At 43.4% G+C, this 20,066-nt stretch overlaps 1 protein-coding gene across 2 annotated transcripts in view; it reads right to left on the reverse strand.

The window, feature by feature from the left end:
- Positions 1–1,485: 1,485 nt before the first annotated feature.
- LOC147426880 (tobamovirus multiplication protein 1-like) overlaps positions 1,486–20,066 on the reverse strand; it is a 51,497-nt gene continuing 32,916 nt past the window's right edge. For both annotated transcript variants that reach the window (XM_086498912.1, XM_086498913.1), the window contains exons 4-11: positions 6,478–6,570; positions 6,306–6,377; positions 6,135–6,207; positions 5,972–6,017; positions 5,831–5,894; positions 3,189–3,242; positions 3,013–3,090; positions 1,486–2,085 (exon numbers count right to left, since the gene is read on the reverse strand). In XM_086498912.1, the coding sequence (XP_086355038.1) occupies positions 1,993–2,085; positions 3,013–3,090; positions 3,189–3,242; positions 5,831–5,894; positions 5,972–6,017; positions 6,135–6,207; positions 6,306–6,377; positions 6,478–6,570 (573 nt within the window). In that variant the 3' untranslated portion in view covers positions 1,486–1,992. The remainder of the gene's footprint in view (positions 2,086–3,012; positions 3,091–3,188; positions 3,243–5,830; positions 5,895–5,971; positions 6,018–6,134; positions 6,208–6,305; positions 6,378–6,477; positions 6,571–20,066) is intronic.

The raw sequence follows: 20,066 nt of genomic DNA on the forward strand, positions 1-20,066 counted from the left end.
TTTCTTTTCTTTTCGTTTCCTTTCCTTTTCTTTCAAAAACACATAACAAGATTTTCAGAGCCTGACAGACTCTTAGTTGGCATAATCATGAGCCATACCGTCACCGTCTAAAACCGGCCTCCTAAAACAAGACAATGTTGTATAAGGCCGATAAAAATAGCAACCTTTTCAATATCACAAAAAAACAAACTTGTCAAACTTGTATCCATATCTCTCCACCTCTAAGACCTATTCTAACACGCCATAGGCATGAGTATTCACACGTGCATACAATACAATCATAAATGGTTGCATGTCAAAAGAGTGTCAATAAACCCTTGCCCTCTCACAAATCTCTACATGTCTTGAGTTTCGAAATAAGCATCATTACATGATCAACAAACAACTCCACACATCTACATAAAATCCCTATCCATAACATCAACATAGCTTATTGAGTGGGCGACATTCGTTTAACTATAAGAACAAACCACAAGTTCTATCATTCAATGAGAGTGTCCAAGGAAATTAGTTGATTGAAGAGGCCTCCAAACATACTTGTTAATGGTCAACACTTTAGCTTAAGCTCTATGTTCTAACTTTACTCTACCTTCTCCTAACCCCTCTGTCATCTCATACCACTCTCTCTTTCTAGCTTCATAGGAAACAATAGAACACATAGAAATGTGTCAAAATTGCATGTAGATGCCGAGAGGAATGCATACCAGGCTTAAGTTATTGGCAAAATTCTTTTCTTACTTTAAGAGAGACTAAGCACAATAGACCATTGAAGAGAGCCCCCAAAATCAGTGCTTTACAACTTAAAGAGAGTTCCCAAGAAGGAAAGGTTAGATGCCACAATTCATTAGAAAAAATAATCACAAGTCAAAGTGGACTGAAATGTGGTTTGAAGAAATGAAGTTTGTTCTTTAAAACGATACCCAGATCCATGTATGCATAGCCAAATTGTTACAAATTCTAGCAAACAGCTCTGGTGAACATGCACCTTATAGCACGATCCGATATGACCAATGAGTAGGCTGGGGAAATTTGTTGTGTAGCCCAAAACGATCCCTGGTATTGAGTGTCAAATAATCAAACATTGTGCATCTAGAAGAAAACATAGCACATGCTTGGGCATCATAAGGTGGTTCACATACTAGACTCATGGCATGAAAGTTTGAATATGCAAACCTAAATGTGATGGATGACTTCAAAAACCTAGATCTATGATCAAAAATTAGATGAGCGCATCTACTCTAACCATGACTTGTTCCATTAGTTTTCAAGAAAGGAGGGTTGATCTCTAGAGCTTACCGAAATTGGAAATTTTTTCATTGGGCCAAACAACATTTACAAAACTAAGACATAGTTTAAGCATGATCAAAAGAAGAATGAAAATGGCCAAAAATATTTCATCAATGCAAACTCAAACAAGGAGAGAAAAAAAAGGATACTAAAAAAGAAGGCCCTGTAGAAGGCCAAGCAGTCTCCAGTTAATTGATGGATGGTAACAGCAATTCAGATCTTGAAGTATTCGCAAAGCCTCATCACAGCATGTCTTTGCAAAGATCTACCTTCTTTGCAATATTAGAAGGCTCAGCTTTGCAAAGACATTATCTTGACATTGTAACAATGCTTACACAGCTTGGATCACTTTAGAAAGACACTTTGGAGCCATAGTCAAACACTCTAAAATATAACTCTTAATTGCGAGGAACGGGATCTTATAGCGCCTCCCTCTCCAACTATGCATGCATGCACAAAACACAAACAAACATGTCCATAACCAATCTCTCACCAACATGTACAAATCAATAAGCCCTCCAGCTTCACATTGAAGGGAACTATTACCTACAGAGGAAATTGAAAGATCGGGTCAAAAATTCCACTGATACATGTTTCAATAAAAAGAATGGGGGCTTGTAATGTTACAGAAACCAGTGGCTCAAGACTCTGCAATGTTACAATAATCCCGTGGCTCAAATGCTCTTCCAAAGAACTTGAAGCTACCTATCGAATAGCGTGATAATGGACTGCGACTCGCTTTGGAGGAAGCTTTCGCAATATAAACAGCACTAGTGATGCTGGAATAATCTCAACAATCTGTCGATAGCATCGTAGATTCATTCACAAGAAACACAAGGAGATACGTCAATATATCTACTAACTAATACTTCAGTGACTTAATATGTTCATAAGCACAAACAAATGTCTGTATATGTGTCGGTTTGTGTGGATAACTACATATACATCCATTTGATAGCCTATGTATACGCACTTGTGCACATGTGAAATACATACATAAACAACACACATGCACAGACATATATATAGAAATGGGAAAATTAACAAATACCCCTAAACTTTGTGGAAATTCCCAAAATAATACCAAAGTTCTAAAGATTCCCAATATACCCTCGTATCGATTTTTTATGGATTGCCCCACATTTTGCATAGTTTATCCTTTTTCACCATAGAGATCTTTCTTTGTCTTAGACAAAAAATTTAACTAATGGGCTCTCAAATAGAGGCATTTGTGTCTAGTTTTGAGCCATTTCATCTTCTATTGGCTGATAGTCAATCTTGCTATAAAAATTTTTAAAAAAAACAAGGTGTCTACAGGATTAACAAGAATATTTTGGAAATATTGAAAAAATTCAAGGGCATTTTGGGATTTTTGCCAATATATGAGGGGTATGTTTTTCAAATGCAGAAAACCATACAGAAAATGTGTCCTACCTTCTTGTGCTAGCATCAAAATCTTGCTTGCTACCCTTGTTTGGAGTGATCTTAGAGACGCTCTACCTGAACTAGAAAACAAAATTTGCACCCATCTTTTACCTGCCTCAACCGTCCCTTATAACCTCCTTACAAAGGTTCAATATGAGCCCTTGATATTTTCTGTGTACTACTTTCAATGACATCTTTCTAAGAGGCAGTATTGAGACTGGCCCAATCAAAGAAATCCATGGAATACATTGCATTAAGAGAGTGAAAAAGACAAGAACAAACATAGCTAGAAGGCCTTACCAAGTAGTAGAAAAGATTGAGAATTGGGTGGTATAAGGAATCAACATCTCCCATGTCGTTGAAGGCAGCCCATGCTGCCTACAGTTATCCAAGCCAAGCAAAACTCAAGAGTTCTCTTCAAAGCAAAATTACAAAGCCTTCATACACTCCTCTAGTGAAATTTCTTGAAAGCTTACCACAACTGCCCTGATTAGAAAGCATGTGAAGCAGATTGCTGTTACAAAGCCCACCTATCCAAGCGTCAATAATATATTCAGTATAGGAGAATCGTTAATCAAGTTATGACTACATATAAAAACCCCCTTGAGCACAGTATATTCTGGTTATGAGAACCACCGACTTGTGTGTGATCAAAATCTAACTTTGATGAGTCACAAATGAATCACAAGCATGAAAGTACATTTTGATTACGCATAGCAAGTATTGCTTGGTTAAAATACAAAATTTGCGGAAATTCTCTCTCTAGTCTACAGGGGGGAAAAAGCTTATAACTGCTAATAACTGACCTCGTGAAGATGGCAATGCTGGACACTGGAAAAGCTAGAAGGCTTGCAGAACATTCAAAAGCCACTGGAAATTTTATAGTGATTCTAGCATGCTTTTCTGGGGTTAAAATGGCTTACAAATGGCCTCTGAATGGATTATTTTATAATGATAGCTGTGGACATGGCATTAGATAAGGGTTTAAGGTGGGCATCAGCCCTAGCTCATCCCCATTATCCAATACAGCAGGCTGCCCCATTAAGTGGGGGCAAGAGGTGTAGAGATTATATAAATGTTAAAAAAATACACTTTTCTTAATATGCTATTGTTGGCTTGCAAAAATGTGCCATCTGCTTCTCTGGCTCTCTCCCTCTTCGAAACACAATCTCTTTCTCTTGAAAAGCTCTACCTTCCTCATGCCATCTTTTCTACGAGAATCTACTACACCAGCTACAGCGGTAAACACGATTCTCGGCTTTTTGCAAAGCCAAGAAGCGATTTTTTTATCTGAATATGCAAGTTTATATACTTGACTTCCCTTCGGCATCCTTTCCCTCTGTCTGCAAGGACTCCCATACCCTCGAGTCCTCAAGAGTGGGATTACGAATTGCTAGTAGAGCTATTAAATTGTTGGATGGTGAAGATCTGAGCCTTCAAGAAAGACCTCCACACGATGTATGACTTCTATGCTTGTATGATTATGGAAAATCATTCCCCTTGAGGGGAAGGAGATGGAGGGGCTTCTGTCAAGTTCCCGCCCTCAAAAGTGTCAATCTCTCAGTTTCATATGTCCTCAGATATTGGTACCTTCCTACTGTCACTAACACACATGATTAGCCATAAAAAAGAGTCAGACCAAGCTGTCCAACAGACAAATGAGATGCACAAATTTCTTATTGCACCTTCACTTTTGCAATGCTCACATTCCACACAAACATAGCTAAGTATAGTCCACACTGTCTCTCAGAGCCGAGGTTTAATGCTATTTCAATAACACCTTGCAATCATCTTACCAGGAAGGTAGGATGAATAGCTCTTGATCCAAATTGTATGAACAAAGTAATGTTTGCCTTGAAGACAACAGGAACTTTTAAGATCCATGTATGTTGACAGATGGTACAAGGTATGTGTCAGGCTAACACCAAAAAATATATTTCTCAATGCTTCACGTGCCAACAGATAAAACATGATACCATCAAGATTACTCCTATTTTCCCCTCTCTGATTTACACACCTTAACCTATACACGCATATATATATACGTACATATGCATCTAAAAAGTGGGCTCCACCCGAGGTTGTCCAAAACTAGCTTAACATTCAGACCCTTCACCAGCTTGTAATGTTGTTCTAGCAGTAATGTACACCATCGTTATGCAGTTTTCCACACCCATTTCATGCTATGAAGATATATAAATGCTCCAGGAAGGGAAAACATTACGAGTCATAACATCATTGTTTCAGACCGTTATGACAGTTTGCATATCAAAATTCCACCTGGTTTTACCTCATTGTAGCCCAGCTACAGCGCTTGGCCCACCGTAACAGCTCAGAGATACATCCCACTGCATGGGTGGACCAGGGTGGCCAACTGCTCTAATGGGCCACCATGCTGGGACTACAGAACTGGACGAGGCTTCGGCCAGAGATGGATGAGTAGGGGCCAGGCTTCAGTGTGGCCTCGTGCCTACCTAGTGTACCGCCTTTCACTTAGTCTATGTGGTTCACCTTATCCAGGGAAATATTTCGGTCATTGTATAGGTATCATCTATCACTCAGTCTTAGGAGAGTCTTATGTTAGTCTCACCTTAGCAAAGTGTCTACACAGTCTACACCTAGCACATATCCCTGCACTGTCTAGCCATGGCACCCCCATTGTACCTGAGTACGTACACAGCACTTAATCTGGAGCTGAGCATGCTGCCAACCAGTGTCCTTGTACTTGGGTCTTGCAGCGTCATGAGGTTGGGTTGGACAGTCCACTTGTCTTGTACCTTCTCTATTGCTCTCTATTTCTCTCTATTTGTTCCATTGTTTCCAGTTCTGTTGTTATCATCTTAGTGGCACTACTGCTAGCGCGCACACAGTGAATTAACCACTCTGAGTGAGACTCTGAGCATACTACTCTAAAGGTACCAGTATGCTCAGAGTCTCACTGCTTCACGCACATGAGCAGCAGCACAGATTTCCTTGCAGCCTACCACAAAGACCCATACATGAATGATCATGGAAATTCCCTTAAGTGCACTGTATAACTGGGAGGGTTCTTACATGTCTAGACTGTGTGATTCACAATTGGATGACAAAGCATAATAAGCAACCAATGCATAAATACCTCTCGGAGTTTCTTCTGACGACCTTTGGATTCTATTGGAAACCTTCTAAGTACAAGAAATAACCTTCATTGCAGCTACCATAAGTGTCAGTAAATTGTACAAATCATGTATACTAAAAATAACAATTTTACCTAACTTACCTTCCTCCATATGTCAGGAAACCCAAGGCTGCAGTAATAGATAGAACTGCAGGGACAAGCAGATCGACTTGAATAATGTTTCTTGCTAAAGTACACTTCCACGGCTGACACTAAGAATAGCTGTGAACAAGAACAGAAGTTAAATAGACAAAATAATTCTTGCCTGCAAGGAATAACCTTGTTATAATGATGGTTGCCTCGCTCATGGTTATCCATTCAGCTAACCAGATGCAAACCTTGCAAAACAAGAATAGAGCATTTTAAACCATCATCTTCAGCATCTCGTTTATCTTTTTGAAAAATGCAATTCTTTCATGAACTGAAGGTCTATCACCTGTATGAAGTACACGATTCCATTCAAAATAAGAAATATTGATCTGAGTCCTTCAGTTGGTAAGCTTCGTGCCTAATAGAGTCGAAAAAGATCTCGGATCCATTAATCCAGTCTTCACCTTCTCAGTCATAGGTTACCAAAATATAGCAAACATAAATTCCAGGTTTTGTACCTGGTGATAAATTTCTGCCCAGAACAACACTAGAAGCGTATATGTTGAAAAAAAAAGAAGGCCAGGCAAATCCAAGAAGACCACTCTAAAAACCTGCATAAAATAAATCAATCTCTCTCTCTCTCTCTCTCTCTCTCTCTCTCTCTCTCTCTCTCTCAGCCACCACTGCAGAGCTCGTCCCACACTCATTCGACCACTACTGGCACTCTCATCGACCGAGCATTGGAGCTACAGAGATACAGACGACCGCGACTGAGGAGAGGAGCTACACAGCATCGACAGAGACTACAACAGAAGATTCGAGCCATACTCTCTCGACATCCAGAGTGCAGATGAGGATGGATCCTCACCATTTCTTCCATCTTTGTTTCACACACTGTTACATCCAGTTTACCGGGTACCTATTGTATCAGCTGCTACACCCACGTAGTTTTAGATTGTAGTAGTAGTAGTAGTATTTTGTTCCACTTCTAGTTCTTTTCTAGTTCTTTTGTACCCAGACATGGTATTAGATTCACTATTTTGTAACTGATTGGTCTCATAGGTCATTTTGGCCTTTTGAAGACGTTAATATAACATTTCATTTCATTTCTCTCTCTCTCTCTGTGTGTGTGTGTGTGTGTGATACAGAGGGGCAGCACACAAGGCAACTGATACAGAGGGGCAGTTGCGCACAGGCAAAGGCAGAAAACCAGGCAGCGCACAGTGAAGGGGCAGTGAGCAGGGTCAACTAACTTGAGTTGTTTTGCAGATATGCTGTAATCGCGGACGATTACTTTCTTTCAAGAAGGGAGGATGTCACAAATTGCTGACGTGTCAAGTCACTAAAGAACAGAGCCAACCTTCAGATCATGATCGAGGGACCTAAACCCTAAGAAGAACAAGCAACAGCAGAAGAAGAAGTCCTACCAACTTATGGGACCCCGTCTAATGGAGCCCAAGTGACATAAAGGAATTAAAATAAAGTTGGACCCTCCCACACACACAAAAGACAGCGTAGAAGCTGATGACGTGGCAGTAGAACAGATTTCCGAATTTTAAGCTGACTGCTGACATGGCAGTCTGTACGGATTTCCGGATTTTCCGCTTACCTGCTAACGTGGCAACCTGTACCGATTTCCGTGATTTACGTTGGGCAGTTTTCAACTGCCAGCTTTTGGGACCAAGTGCTTTTGAGTTTGACTTCTTTTCATGTAACTGCTTTTCAAGGACAAGGGCCTTTATATAAGTGCATAGGGCTCAGTCTCTGGCACGCTTCGGTTGGAAAGTGCACAGGGCGAGTATCGGCATTGTATTGAGTTCAAGTAATATAAAGAAATACTGAAAGGGGCGCCAAGGTTTAAGGCCAATACTCTCTGAGGTGGAATTCCACCACCCCGTGTCGCGTGTGCTCTCTCTCTTTCAGTTTCAGTTGTTATTGAACTGCTAAAGTCTGTTCAATCTATTCTTTTCCGTTGGCACGTGGTGCCCGTCTTGTGACAGGAAAGGCCAGACCAATCTGTCTGCGCAGTCTTGCCTGTATCTCCTGTCTCCAATCCTTCGGTGTCAACCAAATCAGAATCCATGTCACAAATTGATAACGTGGCAGTTATGCTCAGACACATACACACACTGACAGGCTAGCAGACTGATGACGTGGCAAACTATCCAAAATTTGCTTTGGCATGCTGACGTGGGAGACAATACGGATTTCCGCATTTTGCGTTGACAGCTGCTGTACGGATTTTTGCAAATCACGCTAGCTGATTTTACTGGCAAATTTTGAGATAGTTGCTTTTGAGAGATTATTACTTTTGATTTACAGCTTTTGGGGCTCCGAACTGTGACCAAGTTGAGTGCTCCGAATTGTGCTCAAGATGAGTGCTCCAAACTGTGCTCAAGTTTTCCTTTTACTTACAGAAGGAGAGCCTTCCATTCCTTTAGTGAGAGAGTGCAAATAATCACAAACAAAGTGGTAAACATTGTGAATGAAGATGCTGAGACTAAGAGATAGAGAGAGAAGAATACGACACCAGAATGTTGTCAAATCCTCCTCCAATCTGCGTTTTCCGGGCTGAATCTGCAAACGCTGGCTGATCTGACTGTGCGACGAGGATCTACTGCGGGAAGGTGAGATCTGCGAGATTCGGGGGCTATTCTGCTATGTCTATACGCTGAAAACCGAAAACGCTATGCAAAGAAGGTTATGACGCCGAAAATTTGCAAAACCGATAGGCTGAAATTCTGGTCCAAAAACGCTAGGGCTGAATCTGTTCTGTTGCAAAAACGCTATGGTATCTGCTGGGTCCTATTGTGGCCAGGCTGATCTGCAAAGACAAAAAGTTGGGGCTGATCTGCAATGCTGAAAAATGCTGGTCCTTGTTGGCTGAAAACGCTAAATTTGCTGCCGGGGGAGTCTTGCTGAGAAGGTGCTCTGTTGGACACTTGGTCCCTTTTGCCTCTTCTGCCAGAAAGTGCTAGCGCTAGGTTTTCTTATATACATGCTTGGTCAAATTGCCCTACCCAGTTTCCCAACAAAGTCACTTATTAATAATAAGTGAAAAATGGCTAAAACAGGGAAAATAGGTATGTGCACTGTAAAAATTCTCATGATGGATTTTGATGGTAATGTTGATGATCATGCTGTGCGCAACCAGAGGATATGCATCTACTCTAAGTGTCTAAACATGCACGGTCTGCGAACAGACTCACAAAAGTGCCAGAACACTTCCTAAGCTAGGCTGACTGAACTGAATTGAATCCTAGTAATAAAGTAGCTTGTCCACGTACACATAGGGTTAGATGTGCACGTGACATCCCCTCCTTTTCAAAGTGAGGTACTAATACCAAACTGTATAGCATCGAGGGAGATCGCCAACAGCGTCTGGAATCCTAGGAAGGACTCTTTGCCGGCCCACTCTGATGCGTGGGTCATGCGATACTTGAACTTCATAAAGGTCTACAACGCTTGCTTCTTTCGGTCGCGCCGAAAGCGACACAAAGTCATATGTGGCTCCTTTGATGCTTCAACTGTCACAAAGTGATGACGTGGCTGCCCAAAAACTGAAACCCTAACTGCTGCTGAAAACCCTAACCCTAAAACCTGCCAAAAACCCTAAACCTAAAAAATCTGCCCTGACCTAACCCTAACCCTAACCCTAAAAGGCAGCAAGGGCTGAATCCCGGAAAATGCGCAAACATGCTGACGTGGCACCGTACGGCAATCCCCTGAATTGCGGCAAGCTTTCCAGCTTTTGCTGGCAGTTTGCTTTTCTCTATGCAAGTATGAGAAAGAGAGAGAGAAAGAGAATACTTTTGCTTTATTTTAAAACTCGAGAGAGCTTGAGAGAGGAAAGAGCCTTTGCTTTTATTGCTAGGCTTTTGATTTGAAGCTTTTGGGGCTCTGCTTTTGGCATCCCTTGTAAACAAATTAATAAGTGGATTGGGCTCCCACTCTGCAGGGCATCTGGACGCAGAGTCTGAGAGTGAGACCCGAACCACTCTTGTACTTTGAACACTGGTTAATACATAAAGAAATACAGAAAGGGGCGCCAGTCTTTGGGGCCAGTCTCTCTAGGCACAAAACTCCGCCGGGCCAGTGCAAATCTATTGTGACCTGTGAACTGTTTTGAAGTGGTTATCTGGTGTTGTCGTGATGGATTCTTGACTTGGAGTGTCCAGGTTTGTTACAGTGGTATCAGAGCACAGCTAATATCTCTTCTACGGGAAATCCAATCCCCAAATTTTTTCTGCGGCACCTATGGCTTCACGCAAGGATCATTTGACTCCCTCTGCATCCGGAGATGCGGGCAGGGGTCACAACAAAGATTCTGGCAGAGAGTATGGCCCGCCTCGGCCTACTTAGGTGGAGCAACGAGAGATGAAGCGTCGTCAATTGATCGGCGATCCAACAAAGATGATGCTCAGTTTTGCGAAGGACCCAAAATTGGCAAAATATATGAGCGAGACTTCTTTTCAGGAAGTGCACGAGCAGTGGCACAAAACCACAACACCACCCCCGAAACCCGCTCTCAAGAAACCTTATGCTCACAAGACATATTCAGAGAAGGATTTAGAAGAGGTGGTTGATGCACGGATTATTCAGCTTTTTGACGCGCAGAACAAAGCTAAAAAAGCACCGCAAAAAACACAAGAAAGGCACTGACTTCCCGGGTTATTTGGGTCTTCAGTAGACATTTGATAAGGCAAAGAAACAGAAGAAGCGTGTTCGATTTGAAGGAGTACCGAGTTCTTCTTCTTCTTCTTCTTCTTCTGACAGTTCTTCTAGCTCTTCAGATTCGAGCGAAGAAGACGGAAAAGACAAAAAGCGAAGCAAGAAACAACGCTTCGGAAAGGGCAAGAAAGAGGCAAAGAAGTCTAAATCTCGCCCAATGAGTGGCAGTTGTACAGAGGACTCGGATGACGGCAACTTTTATGCGAACAAGAAGAATTTTTATAAAGCCAACCAGTATGACTTTTTGGAAGATAAAAGCAAGAAAGTCCGAGAGTTTAAGGAAGGTGGACAGTCGATCAAATTTGGGATATAAAGATGCTTTGAAGGCTTTTGTCTTTTATACAGCAGTTTGACATCGCTTTCGCGGGAGGACGCTATTCAAAGCACTCCAAGATTCGGAAAGCTGCCTCTTATTTTAAGGGGAATGCTCGAACTTGGTGGTCCACGCTTCTTTTAAACAAGACTACGCCAGTTAAATGGCTAAAATTTAAGAAGCTTTTTATTTCTTCTTGGTTGACTCAAGAGTATGAACGCGATATACGAGCTGCTTGGAACCATCTTCAGATGACCAAGAGAGATACAGTGGATGCTTATTGCGAGAGATTCCGGAGCTTTTTTGTACCCGCCTCTTCATTCAAGAAGATCTTGTTCAGAGAACAGATTCAGCGGTTCACCTTGGGTCTACCTACAAAGATCCGAGATCACTCCTTGGAACAGAACTCAGCTTCTATTCAGGAGTTGATGAGTCATGCGAAGCGGGGTTTTGCCATTCACTCTAGCAGTCTGACCTACCTCACCAATGAGGTCATGACACAACGAGCCGAACAGACTTCAGTGAATGAAAGTAGAAAGAGAAAGAGCAACCCAGAAAAGAAGGATGCACGACCCAAGCTTACTCCTCAGGAGTGAGCTCGCTTCATCAGGGAGGGGAAGTGCTTTGGATGCGAGAACATAGACATATCTCCGCGAAGTGCCCTAAAAGGCACAGAAAGGACAGAATGACAAGGACGACGACATGCCTGAGAGTTCGAGAGCAGCTGAGGAACGTGGAAGAAAAGGCAAGATGAAAACAGGACTGGTTCCAGATTGTGTGGGTACCGATCCCAACACCATGGACGAGACTACAGAACTTTGCCGAGCTTGGGGCAAAGTGAAAGATCAAGAGGCCCTGATCTTCTTTGATGGAGGAGCCAAGGCCAACTTCATTTCACCGGAATTGGCGGCGCGGCTCGAGATCACTCCCGACTGGATGGGACCTCTTGCGGAGGCTGTTCTAGCGGCACCCGGCAGGGACGTAGCCATTACACTTGTCATTGGCAAACCTCGGTTGCATTGTCAGGGGTATTTGGGGCATGAGGACTTTTTCATAATGCCTTTGGAAGGTTGTGATTTTCTCTTAGGGATTCCCTGGTACCACAAGAACAACGCCGTGGTCGACTATCGGGCGAGGAAATCGACATTTACTACAGAGAAGGGTAGAACCATTGTACTTGATATTAAACTGAAGAACGAATCTGTCCCTATTGTATCAGCTTCGGCCATTTCTAAATTAATGAAATCCAGTCTGTTTGTTTACTCGATCTTCATGAAAGAACTGAATGATAAGGATAGGACAAATATGTCTAAACTTGATAAAGAACGCCAAGATTTCCTCCACTCTCCCGCCGATTGCTTCTCAGAGGGCCTACCAGGCGAGTTACCACCCGCTCGTCCTGAAGATCATACCATTGATCTGATACCTGGAAGCACACCACCAAACCGACCACCTTACCATGTGAGCAGAGCACAGAATGAAGAGATTATGAACCCAAGTGAAAGACCTCTTGGAAAAGGGTCTTGTCCACCCTAGTACTTTACCGTATTGCTCTCCAATGTTGTTGGTTTTGAAGAAAGACGGATCTTGAAGAATGTGCATCAATTATAGAGCTCTCAACAAAATCACCATCAAGAACAGATTTCCGATTCCTAGGATCGATGATATACTCCACAAATTACAGGAATCCTCGTGCTTTAGCAGGATTGATTTGAAGAGTGGATATCATCGGATCAGAATCGCGTCGGGAGACGTCTAGAAGATAGCTTTTCGGACGACTTTCAGATTATTTAAGTTTTTGGTGATGCCTTTTGGCTTAACCAATGCTCCTGCGACATTTAACCGGCTGATGGACAGGATTTTTCAAGAGTACAGGCTATTTGTTGGCACTTTCTTTGACGATATCATTGTTTTCTCCAAGAATGAGGCAGAACACAGAGATCATCTGCTTCAGGTGTTTCAAGCATTACGAGATCACAAGTTAGTGATTAATGCAAAGAGAAGTTAATTTTTCCTACCAGAGATACACTTTTTGGGACACATTGTCTCAGCAGCAGCAGGAGTGCAAATGGATCCGGCCAAGATAGAGACTATCCGTAATTAGCCCGATTTGAAGAATGTCCATGAAGTTAGAAGCTTCTTGTGACTGTGTTCATAGTACAGGCGGTTCATTCGAAAGTTTGCAGAGGTTGCTTCCCCTTTGCATATCTTGACACAGAAAGGAGTCCCTTTCTCGTGGGGACCCACAGAGGTGACTGCCTTTCAGACATAGAAAGAGAAATTGACTACGGGACTAATTTTGACTTTGTCGGGCTTGCAAGAGTCATTTGAAGTATATTGTGATGCTTGTGGTCGTAGTCTGGGTGCGGTCTTAATGCAAGAAGGCCATGTCATTGCTTACGAGAGCCGATTGTTCTCAAGGCCGGAGATGACAGCACAAATTTATGAGAAAGAGCTTTTGGCGGTTATCCATGCTCTTACTCAGTGGCGGCTTTACCTACTTAGAGCGGCTTTTACTGTCTTTACAGACCATCAGAGTTTGCGCTACTTCTTGTCACAGAAGCAGCTTTCAGAAAAGCAGATGCGGTGGGCGAACATCTTGTCACAGTTTCACTTCCAGATTGTCCATGTGCAGGGACAGAAGAATGTGGTGGTAGATGCTTTGTCTCGGAAGCCGTTAGTTCTGGCTATTTCCGCGATACATCATAGGAGCTTCGAGGATATGGTCGACCAGTATGCCACGGATACAGATTTTGTAAACCTTTTCACACGGATACGAGATGGGGAGACAGTAGCAGGATATTCCATTCACGATGGCTACTTGATGAAAAAAACCATGTTCTGCGTTACACAGCCGTTGAGGGAAAAGGTTATGACTGAATGCCACTGTCTACCTTTTATGAGTCACCGCGGCATTGCTACCACCATGAAAGGGGTAGAGAGATACTTCTTTTGGCCAAGACTCAAGAAGGATGTGGAAGAGTTTGTGCGCAGTTGCTTAGTATGCCAGAAGGTCAAGTTTGACAAGCATAAAGCACAGGGATTGTTATAGCCTTCACCCATACCCACCCGCCCCTGGGAAAGTATTGCAATGCATTTCATTTTTGATCTCCCGAGAACACAGAGTGGTCACGATGGTATCTGGACTGTTATTGACAGATTTAGCAAACAGGCTCATTTCATTCCAGTGAAGAAAACAGTCAAGCCGGATCACTTAGCGAGACTGTTTGTGGCCCAGATCTTCCAATTACATGGCATGCCTCAGACGATTGTCTCCCACAAGGACCCTAGACTTACGAGTTTGTTTTGGAAAGCAATTTCGGAGAACATTGGCACGTGCTTGCAGTTCTCGTCATCGTTCCACCCGCAGACTGACGGGCAATCTGAGATTGCCAATTCACTGGTTCTAGATTTATTGAAGTCTTATATCTCATTTCAGAAGACTAAATGAGAAAAGTACCTACCTTTGGTGGAATTTGTCTACAATAACACGATACACTCTTCGACGGGAAAGGGCCATTTGAGATTGTTGAAGGTGCTGCGAAGGTTCCACCCTTCCTAAGCACGAAAGATAAGATTTTTGAAGCGGATGAATATACGCGAGACTTAGATACGGCTTTTGCCAAGGTTTGCGAGACTTTGCAGAAATCTCAAGAACGACAGAAAAAGGCAGCGGATCGCCATCATCGCGACTTGAAATTAAAGGAGGATGATTGGGTGCTCTTACGTTTTGAAAAGGCACGCCAGAGAAAGGAAAAGGGAAAGGAGAGGCTTTTTCCAAAGCTTAGTATGCGATACTACGGACCTTTCCAGCTATCTGAAAAAGATAAATGATGTCTCCTTCCGACTGAAACTGCTTGATACTTGGAGGATTCACAATGCATTTCATGTGAGTCTCTTGAAACATTTTAAAGGTGATGTGTCTGATGATGGGGAGCCTGATGAGCAACCCAAAGTGGAAGAGATCCTTGTTCCTTGTTAGGTGCAGCGGAATGAATGTTGTTTTTCTCAAGATTAGTGATCTTTATTGCTCAAGTTTCCTTTTAGTTCTTAGGGAAGGAGAGAGCCTTCCGTCTTGTAGAGTGCTGTGGTCACGAACAAAGTGAGTGGATATTGTGTGTGCAAGTGAATGAGACTGAGAGAACGAGAGAGAAGAGATACGACACCCGAGAGGTTGTAAAACCCTCCCCCGAAGGCCCCACTCTCGTCGACGAGAGTGGTCTAACTTGATTGCACAAAGGTGTACAATGCCAATGCAATGGACTGATGCAATGGGACTATGCCGATGACGACGACGGTGATGACGACGACGACTTGATGGCTGAAATCTGAGTTCTTCTATTCGCTGAATTTCGGGACTGTTTCGGTGGCTGAAAATGACTGTTTTGGCTACGTTTTTATGGCGGAAAAATGAGGTTTCTTAGGGCTGAAAACTGATGGTCTTTACGGGCTGAACCTGCTACACTTTAGGTGAATATTGCCGGTCTTAATTTGCTGCTGAAATCCAAAAACGCCAGGGGCTGAAATTGGTCCTTCTGTCGCCCGGGTTCTACAGATGCAAAAACGCTAGGCTGATCTGTTGTGTCGTGATGACGCCGGGGCTGATCTGCTGTGCACAAATCGCCAAGGCTGATCTGATGCAAAAACGCTAGGTCTTCTATGGAGAAAACGCCAGAGTAGTCGCGAGGGTTGGTCTTGCTGAGAAGTTGCCTGTTGAGCAAGGTGCTCCTGCTGCCTCTTCTGCCAGAAAGTGTGAACTTTGGTTTGCTTATATATTAACTTAGCAAAATTGCTATACCTACTTTTGTTGGAAAGTCACTTAAAAATAATAAGTGAAAATCCCAATAAATAGGAAAATAGGCTAAATGCACTGGAAAATTCCCCTAACTGATGCTAATGGATTCTGATGGGAATTCCGATGATCATGTTGTGTTCAACCGGAGGATATGCATCTATGCTAAGTAACTGGGCATGCACGGTCTACGAATAGACTCACAAAAGTGCCAGATCACTGCTAATCTAAACTGACTGAACCCTGTTGTGGTGTAGCTTGTCCACGGACACATAGGGTTGGAATGTGTCACGTGACATCCCCTCCTTTTCAAAGTGAGGTACTGGTACCGAACTGTATGGCGTCGAGGGAGATCGCCAACAGCATCCGGAATCCTGGAAGGGACTCTTCGCCGGCCCACTCTGATGTGTGGGTCGTGCGGTACTTGAACTTCATAAAGGTCTGCAACGGTTGCTTCTATGGGCCGCGCCGAAAGCGACACAAAGTCTTCTGAATCTCCTTTCTTGCGTCAACTTTGTCTAGAGTCCTGCTTCTTTCGTCTTCAAGAATCTTCAAGGCTGAAAATTCCTGAAACCATCTCCAACACAAAACCATGAACATACCTATTCCATGTAAAGTGAAGGAAAAAATTCTTGTCTTCTCTAAAGACTGTGTATGCAATGTAGATGAAAATAGAAACGGAGTGACAAACCGTTCATCAAACACATGCAAACAATGAGGTCGAATCTTTTCTGTTCGATCGAAATCAATCAACTGTGGCAATTCACAATGGAAATGCCCATGCTTGGTGCTCACACTATCATGTGCTCTTTCGGAAACTGTGTCATGCCAAGGAAGAGACATGGAATGTGACTTCCTGACATACAAACTTTTCAACTTTTCATGAACAATCCGCATACATTCGTGCTCATCCATGAGAGAAACTTGCTCAACATACAATATGTCATGCCTAGGAAAAGGGATCACATAACGATGCTGACTAAAATACAGGAAACCTTCACGAATGAAACACTCGAACAATGCGTGCGTACCAATCATGCGAACACATAATACTTCCTGTGATGGTTCTTTGGACCAAGGCTCGAGAGCCAAGATCGGTTCTTCCTGAAGGGGTTCTTGGGACCGAGGCTCGAGAGCCAAGATCGATCCTTCGTGATTGATCGAATCTACAACGAGGTTAGCTTCGCTAGAAAAAGCATCCACTAACACATCATCCTTGTGAACAATCACATCATCTTCATGCAATTCATCATGCTTGTCTTTTTCATCCAAATCATCATTCAAATCATCATGCTTCTCATAATCATGCAAATCCTGTGTGTCATGCTATGGAGAAAAAGAGACTGAGAGAGTCTCCTTATCTCGAATTCTTTCAATCTTGTCCTGCATATTAGCAATGAGAGATGGAGAAGGAGAAGTATCCACTCCATGAAAGACAGTAGGAGAATCACTTTTGGCATTGAGAGTTAAAGTGCTAGCCTCCCAATCAACGAGAGAGTTGATTTCACGAAACCATTTCATGCCTAAAATCATATCACATCCTGAGAGAGGAGAAACAACAAATCTTCTAGTGAAGGCAGTCTGTTGAATTGCAAACAACACATCAAGGCACTTCTTCGTGATGAGAGCGTCCATACCAGGGCAAAAGCCAAAGACCTCGATAGGAGATCTCGGACTAACTTCAAGGCGGGCTCTCTCAACAAGAGAGGGGCTGATCACATACATGCATACTACCTAGGTCAAACAATATGACAAAACGGTGCCCCGACGTACGACCATAACATTTAATGAGAGAATCATCAATGGGAGGGTCCTGAGAAACTTTGGGCACCATCGTGTTATCCTTCATTGCATTGACAGATGTAGTGGGTGCTGTGGGTTCTTTAGAGTCATTCGATTCAAGCTTAGGACATGTTCTTTTTATGTGACCCTTAATGTGACAATGAAAACAACGACCTTCTTTAGAATACGTGCTTTGTTCTTCCGAAGTGATGTATCCTCCTACAATTCCTTGTGCTACCTTTTCATCTGGAGTAAGCTTAGATTTAGCAGTTGTGTTAGCCTTACCCTTAGATTCATTGGAAGAATTCTTGGATGAGAGACTGTTGGTAGAGTGGTTAGAAGAGTGATCATTCTTACCATTCTTACCGTTCTTAGGAGTCTGCGAGGTACTTGTGGAAGTCTTGTTCTCCTTAGGCTTTCCCTTGTTGTGCTTCATCTCCTGTGCGAGAGCAATCGCTACCGCCTTGTTGAGATCGATTGGATCGAATACCTCGACATCGTACTTGATATACTCGTCCAATCCAAAGAGAAAAGCCTCTTTGCGTTCATCATCCGACATGCGTAATTGGGTACCTAGCTGCAAAACACGATTAGAAAAAGACATGACCGGCAAACCATTTTGCTTGAGAGCGCGCCAATCGTCTTTCAACCGTGCGAGATACTAAGGTGGCATAAACCGTGCCTTGAGCTTGTCTTGGAAATCAGCCCAACTAACAGAGAGGGGCGTGAAATCGTCGGCTGCCTCTAGGTGCACGGCTAGCTATACCTCTTGCGATGCGTGGTACCAATTAATGGCATCACCGGCAAGGTACATAGCTGCCGTCAATACTTTGCTATTCCCTGTCTTCTTAGTTGTCGCAAAATAAGAATTAAATTGATACAACCAAGAATGAATCACTGTAGCATCCATCTTACCGCCATACTTACTGAAAGTCAACTTTTCTGTAACTGGATGGTTGGAATCCGCGTCGTGGCTTACGCCACTTGACGAACTTCCACGATCTTTGGGTGGTTCGGTCTTCGAGGCTAGGATGTGGGAAATAAACTCTTCATGACGAATCTCCCTTTGAGCCTCACGTTCATCGCGCTCGCGTTCGAAAGCAAGTCGATTTTCTTCTTGTTTTGCGGCAAGAGCAATGCGCTCACGCTCCTAAGCAAGGCGCTTGTCGTCCTGTCGATCCATCATGGCCATCATTTGCTTCATCATTGCCTCCATAAGGTCTCGCATAGATGGTGAAGGGCGAGGGTTGGAAAAACCTCCTGGTGGGGAGAATCCTTCGTCGCCTCTCTCATGCTCATCACCTGAAGGCAAAGTATCCATGCCGCTTCGGGTGACGACCATGCACTATGATCTTGGGGTCTTAAGCTCACGAGGAACTTGGTTCTTGAGGGTCTTGAGGTTCTTGAGGTCCTTGATTCGTGAGAATCTAGGGTTCTTGAGGTTCTTGAGTCTTGAGGGTCTTGGGTTCTTGAGGTTTTCTTTTGCTTGCAAATCGCGTTGGAGAAGGATCTTCTCTTCACCCGAGTTCTACCCTTTTTTGCGAGCGCACCCCTTGGCAGCCTTGCGCTCACACCAAGGTTGCTTTTTCCCACCTCACGTCGATTGGCCAGCCGCTAAGTGCACGATCTGCTCTCAATGAGTGAAAAGAGACACAAGGGGAGGCTGGACAAGCCCTTCTTTCTTGGGATTCCTGTCACTCTTCAACAAAACACCATCAGGAATCGCCACGCCCAAGTAAACTTGGGTCCGTGCGATCGCAACAAGCAAAAAAATTCTTGTGGTTCTTTCCTTGAGTAATGCAAAACACTTCCAAAGCTCTGATACCAATGTTAGGTGTAGCGGAATGAATGTTGTTTTTCTCAAAATTAGTGATCTTTATTGCTCAAGTTTCCTTTTAGTTCTTAGGGAAGGAGAGAGCCTTCCGTCTTGTAGAGTGCTGTGGTCACGAACAAAGTGAGTGGATATTGTGCGTGCAAGTGAATGAGACTGAGAGAACGAGAGAGAAGAGATACGACACCCGAGAGGTTGTAAAACCCTCCTCCGAAGGCCCCACTCTCGTCGACGAGAGTGGTCTAACTTGATTGCACAAAGGTGTACAATGCGAATGCAATGGACTGATGCAATGGGACTATGCCGATGACGACGACGGTGATGACGACGGCGACTTGATGGCTGAAATCTGAGTTCTTCTATTCGCTGAATTTCGGGACTGTTTCGGTGGCTGAAAATGACTGTTTTGGCTGCGTTTTTATGGCTGAAAACTGATGGTCTTTACGGGCTGCATCTGCTACACTTTAGGTGAATATTGCCGGTCTTAATTTGCTGCTGAAATCCAAAAACGCCAGGGGCTGAAATTGGTCCTTCTGTCGCCGGGGTTCTGCAAATGCAAAAACGCTAGGCTGATCTGTTGTGTCGTGATGACGCCGGGGCTGATCTGCTATGCACAATTCGCCAAGGCTGATCTGATGCAAAAACGCTAGGTCTTCTG

This window comes from Adiantum capillus-veneris, chromosome 24 (genome assembly GCF_014529385.1).
Source record: "Adiantum capillus-veneris isolate H3 chromosome 24, ASM1452938v2, whole genome shotgun sequence".
NCBI lineage: Eukaryota > Viridiplantae > Streptophyta > Polypodiopsida > Polypodiales > Pteridaceae > Adiantum > Adiantum capillus-veneris.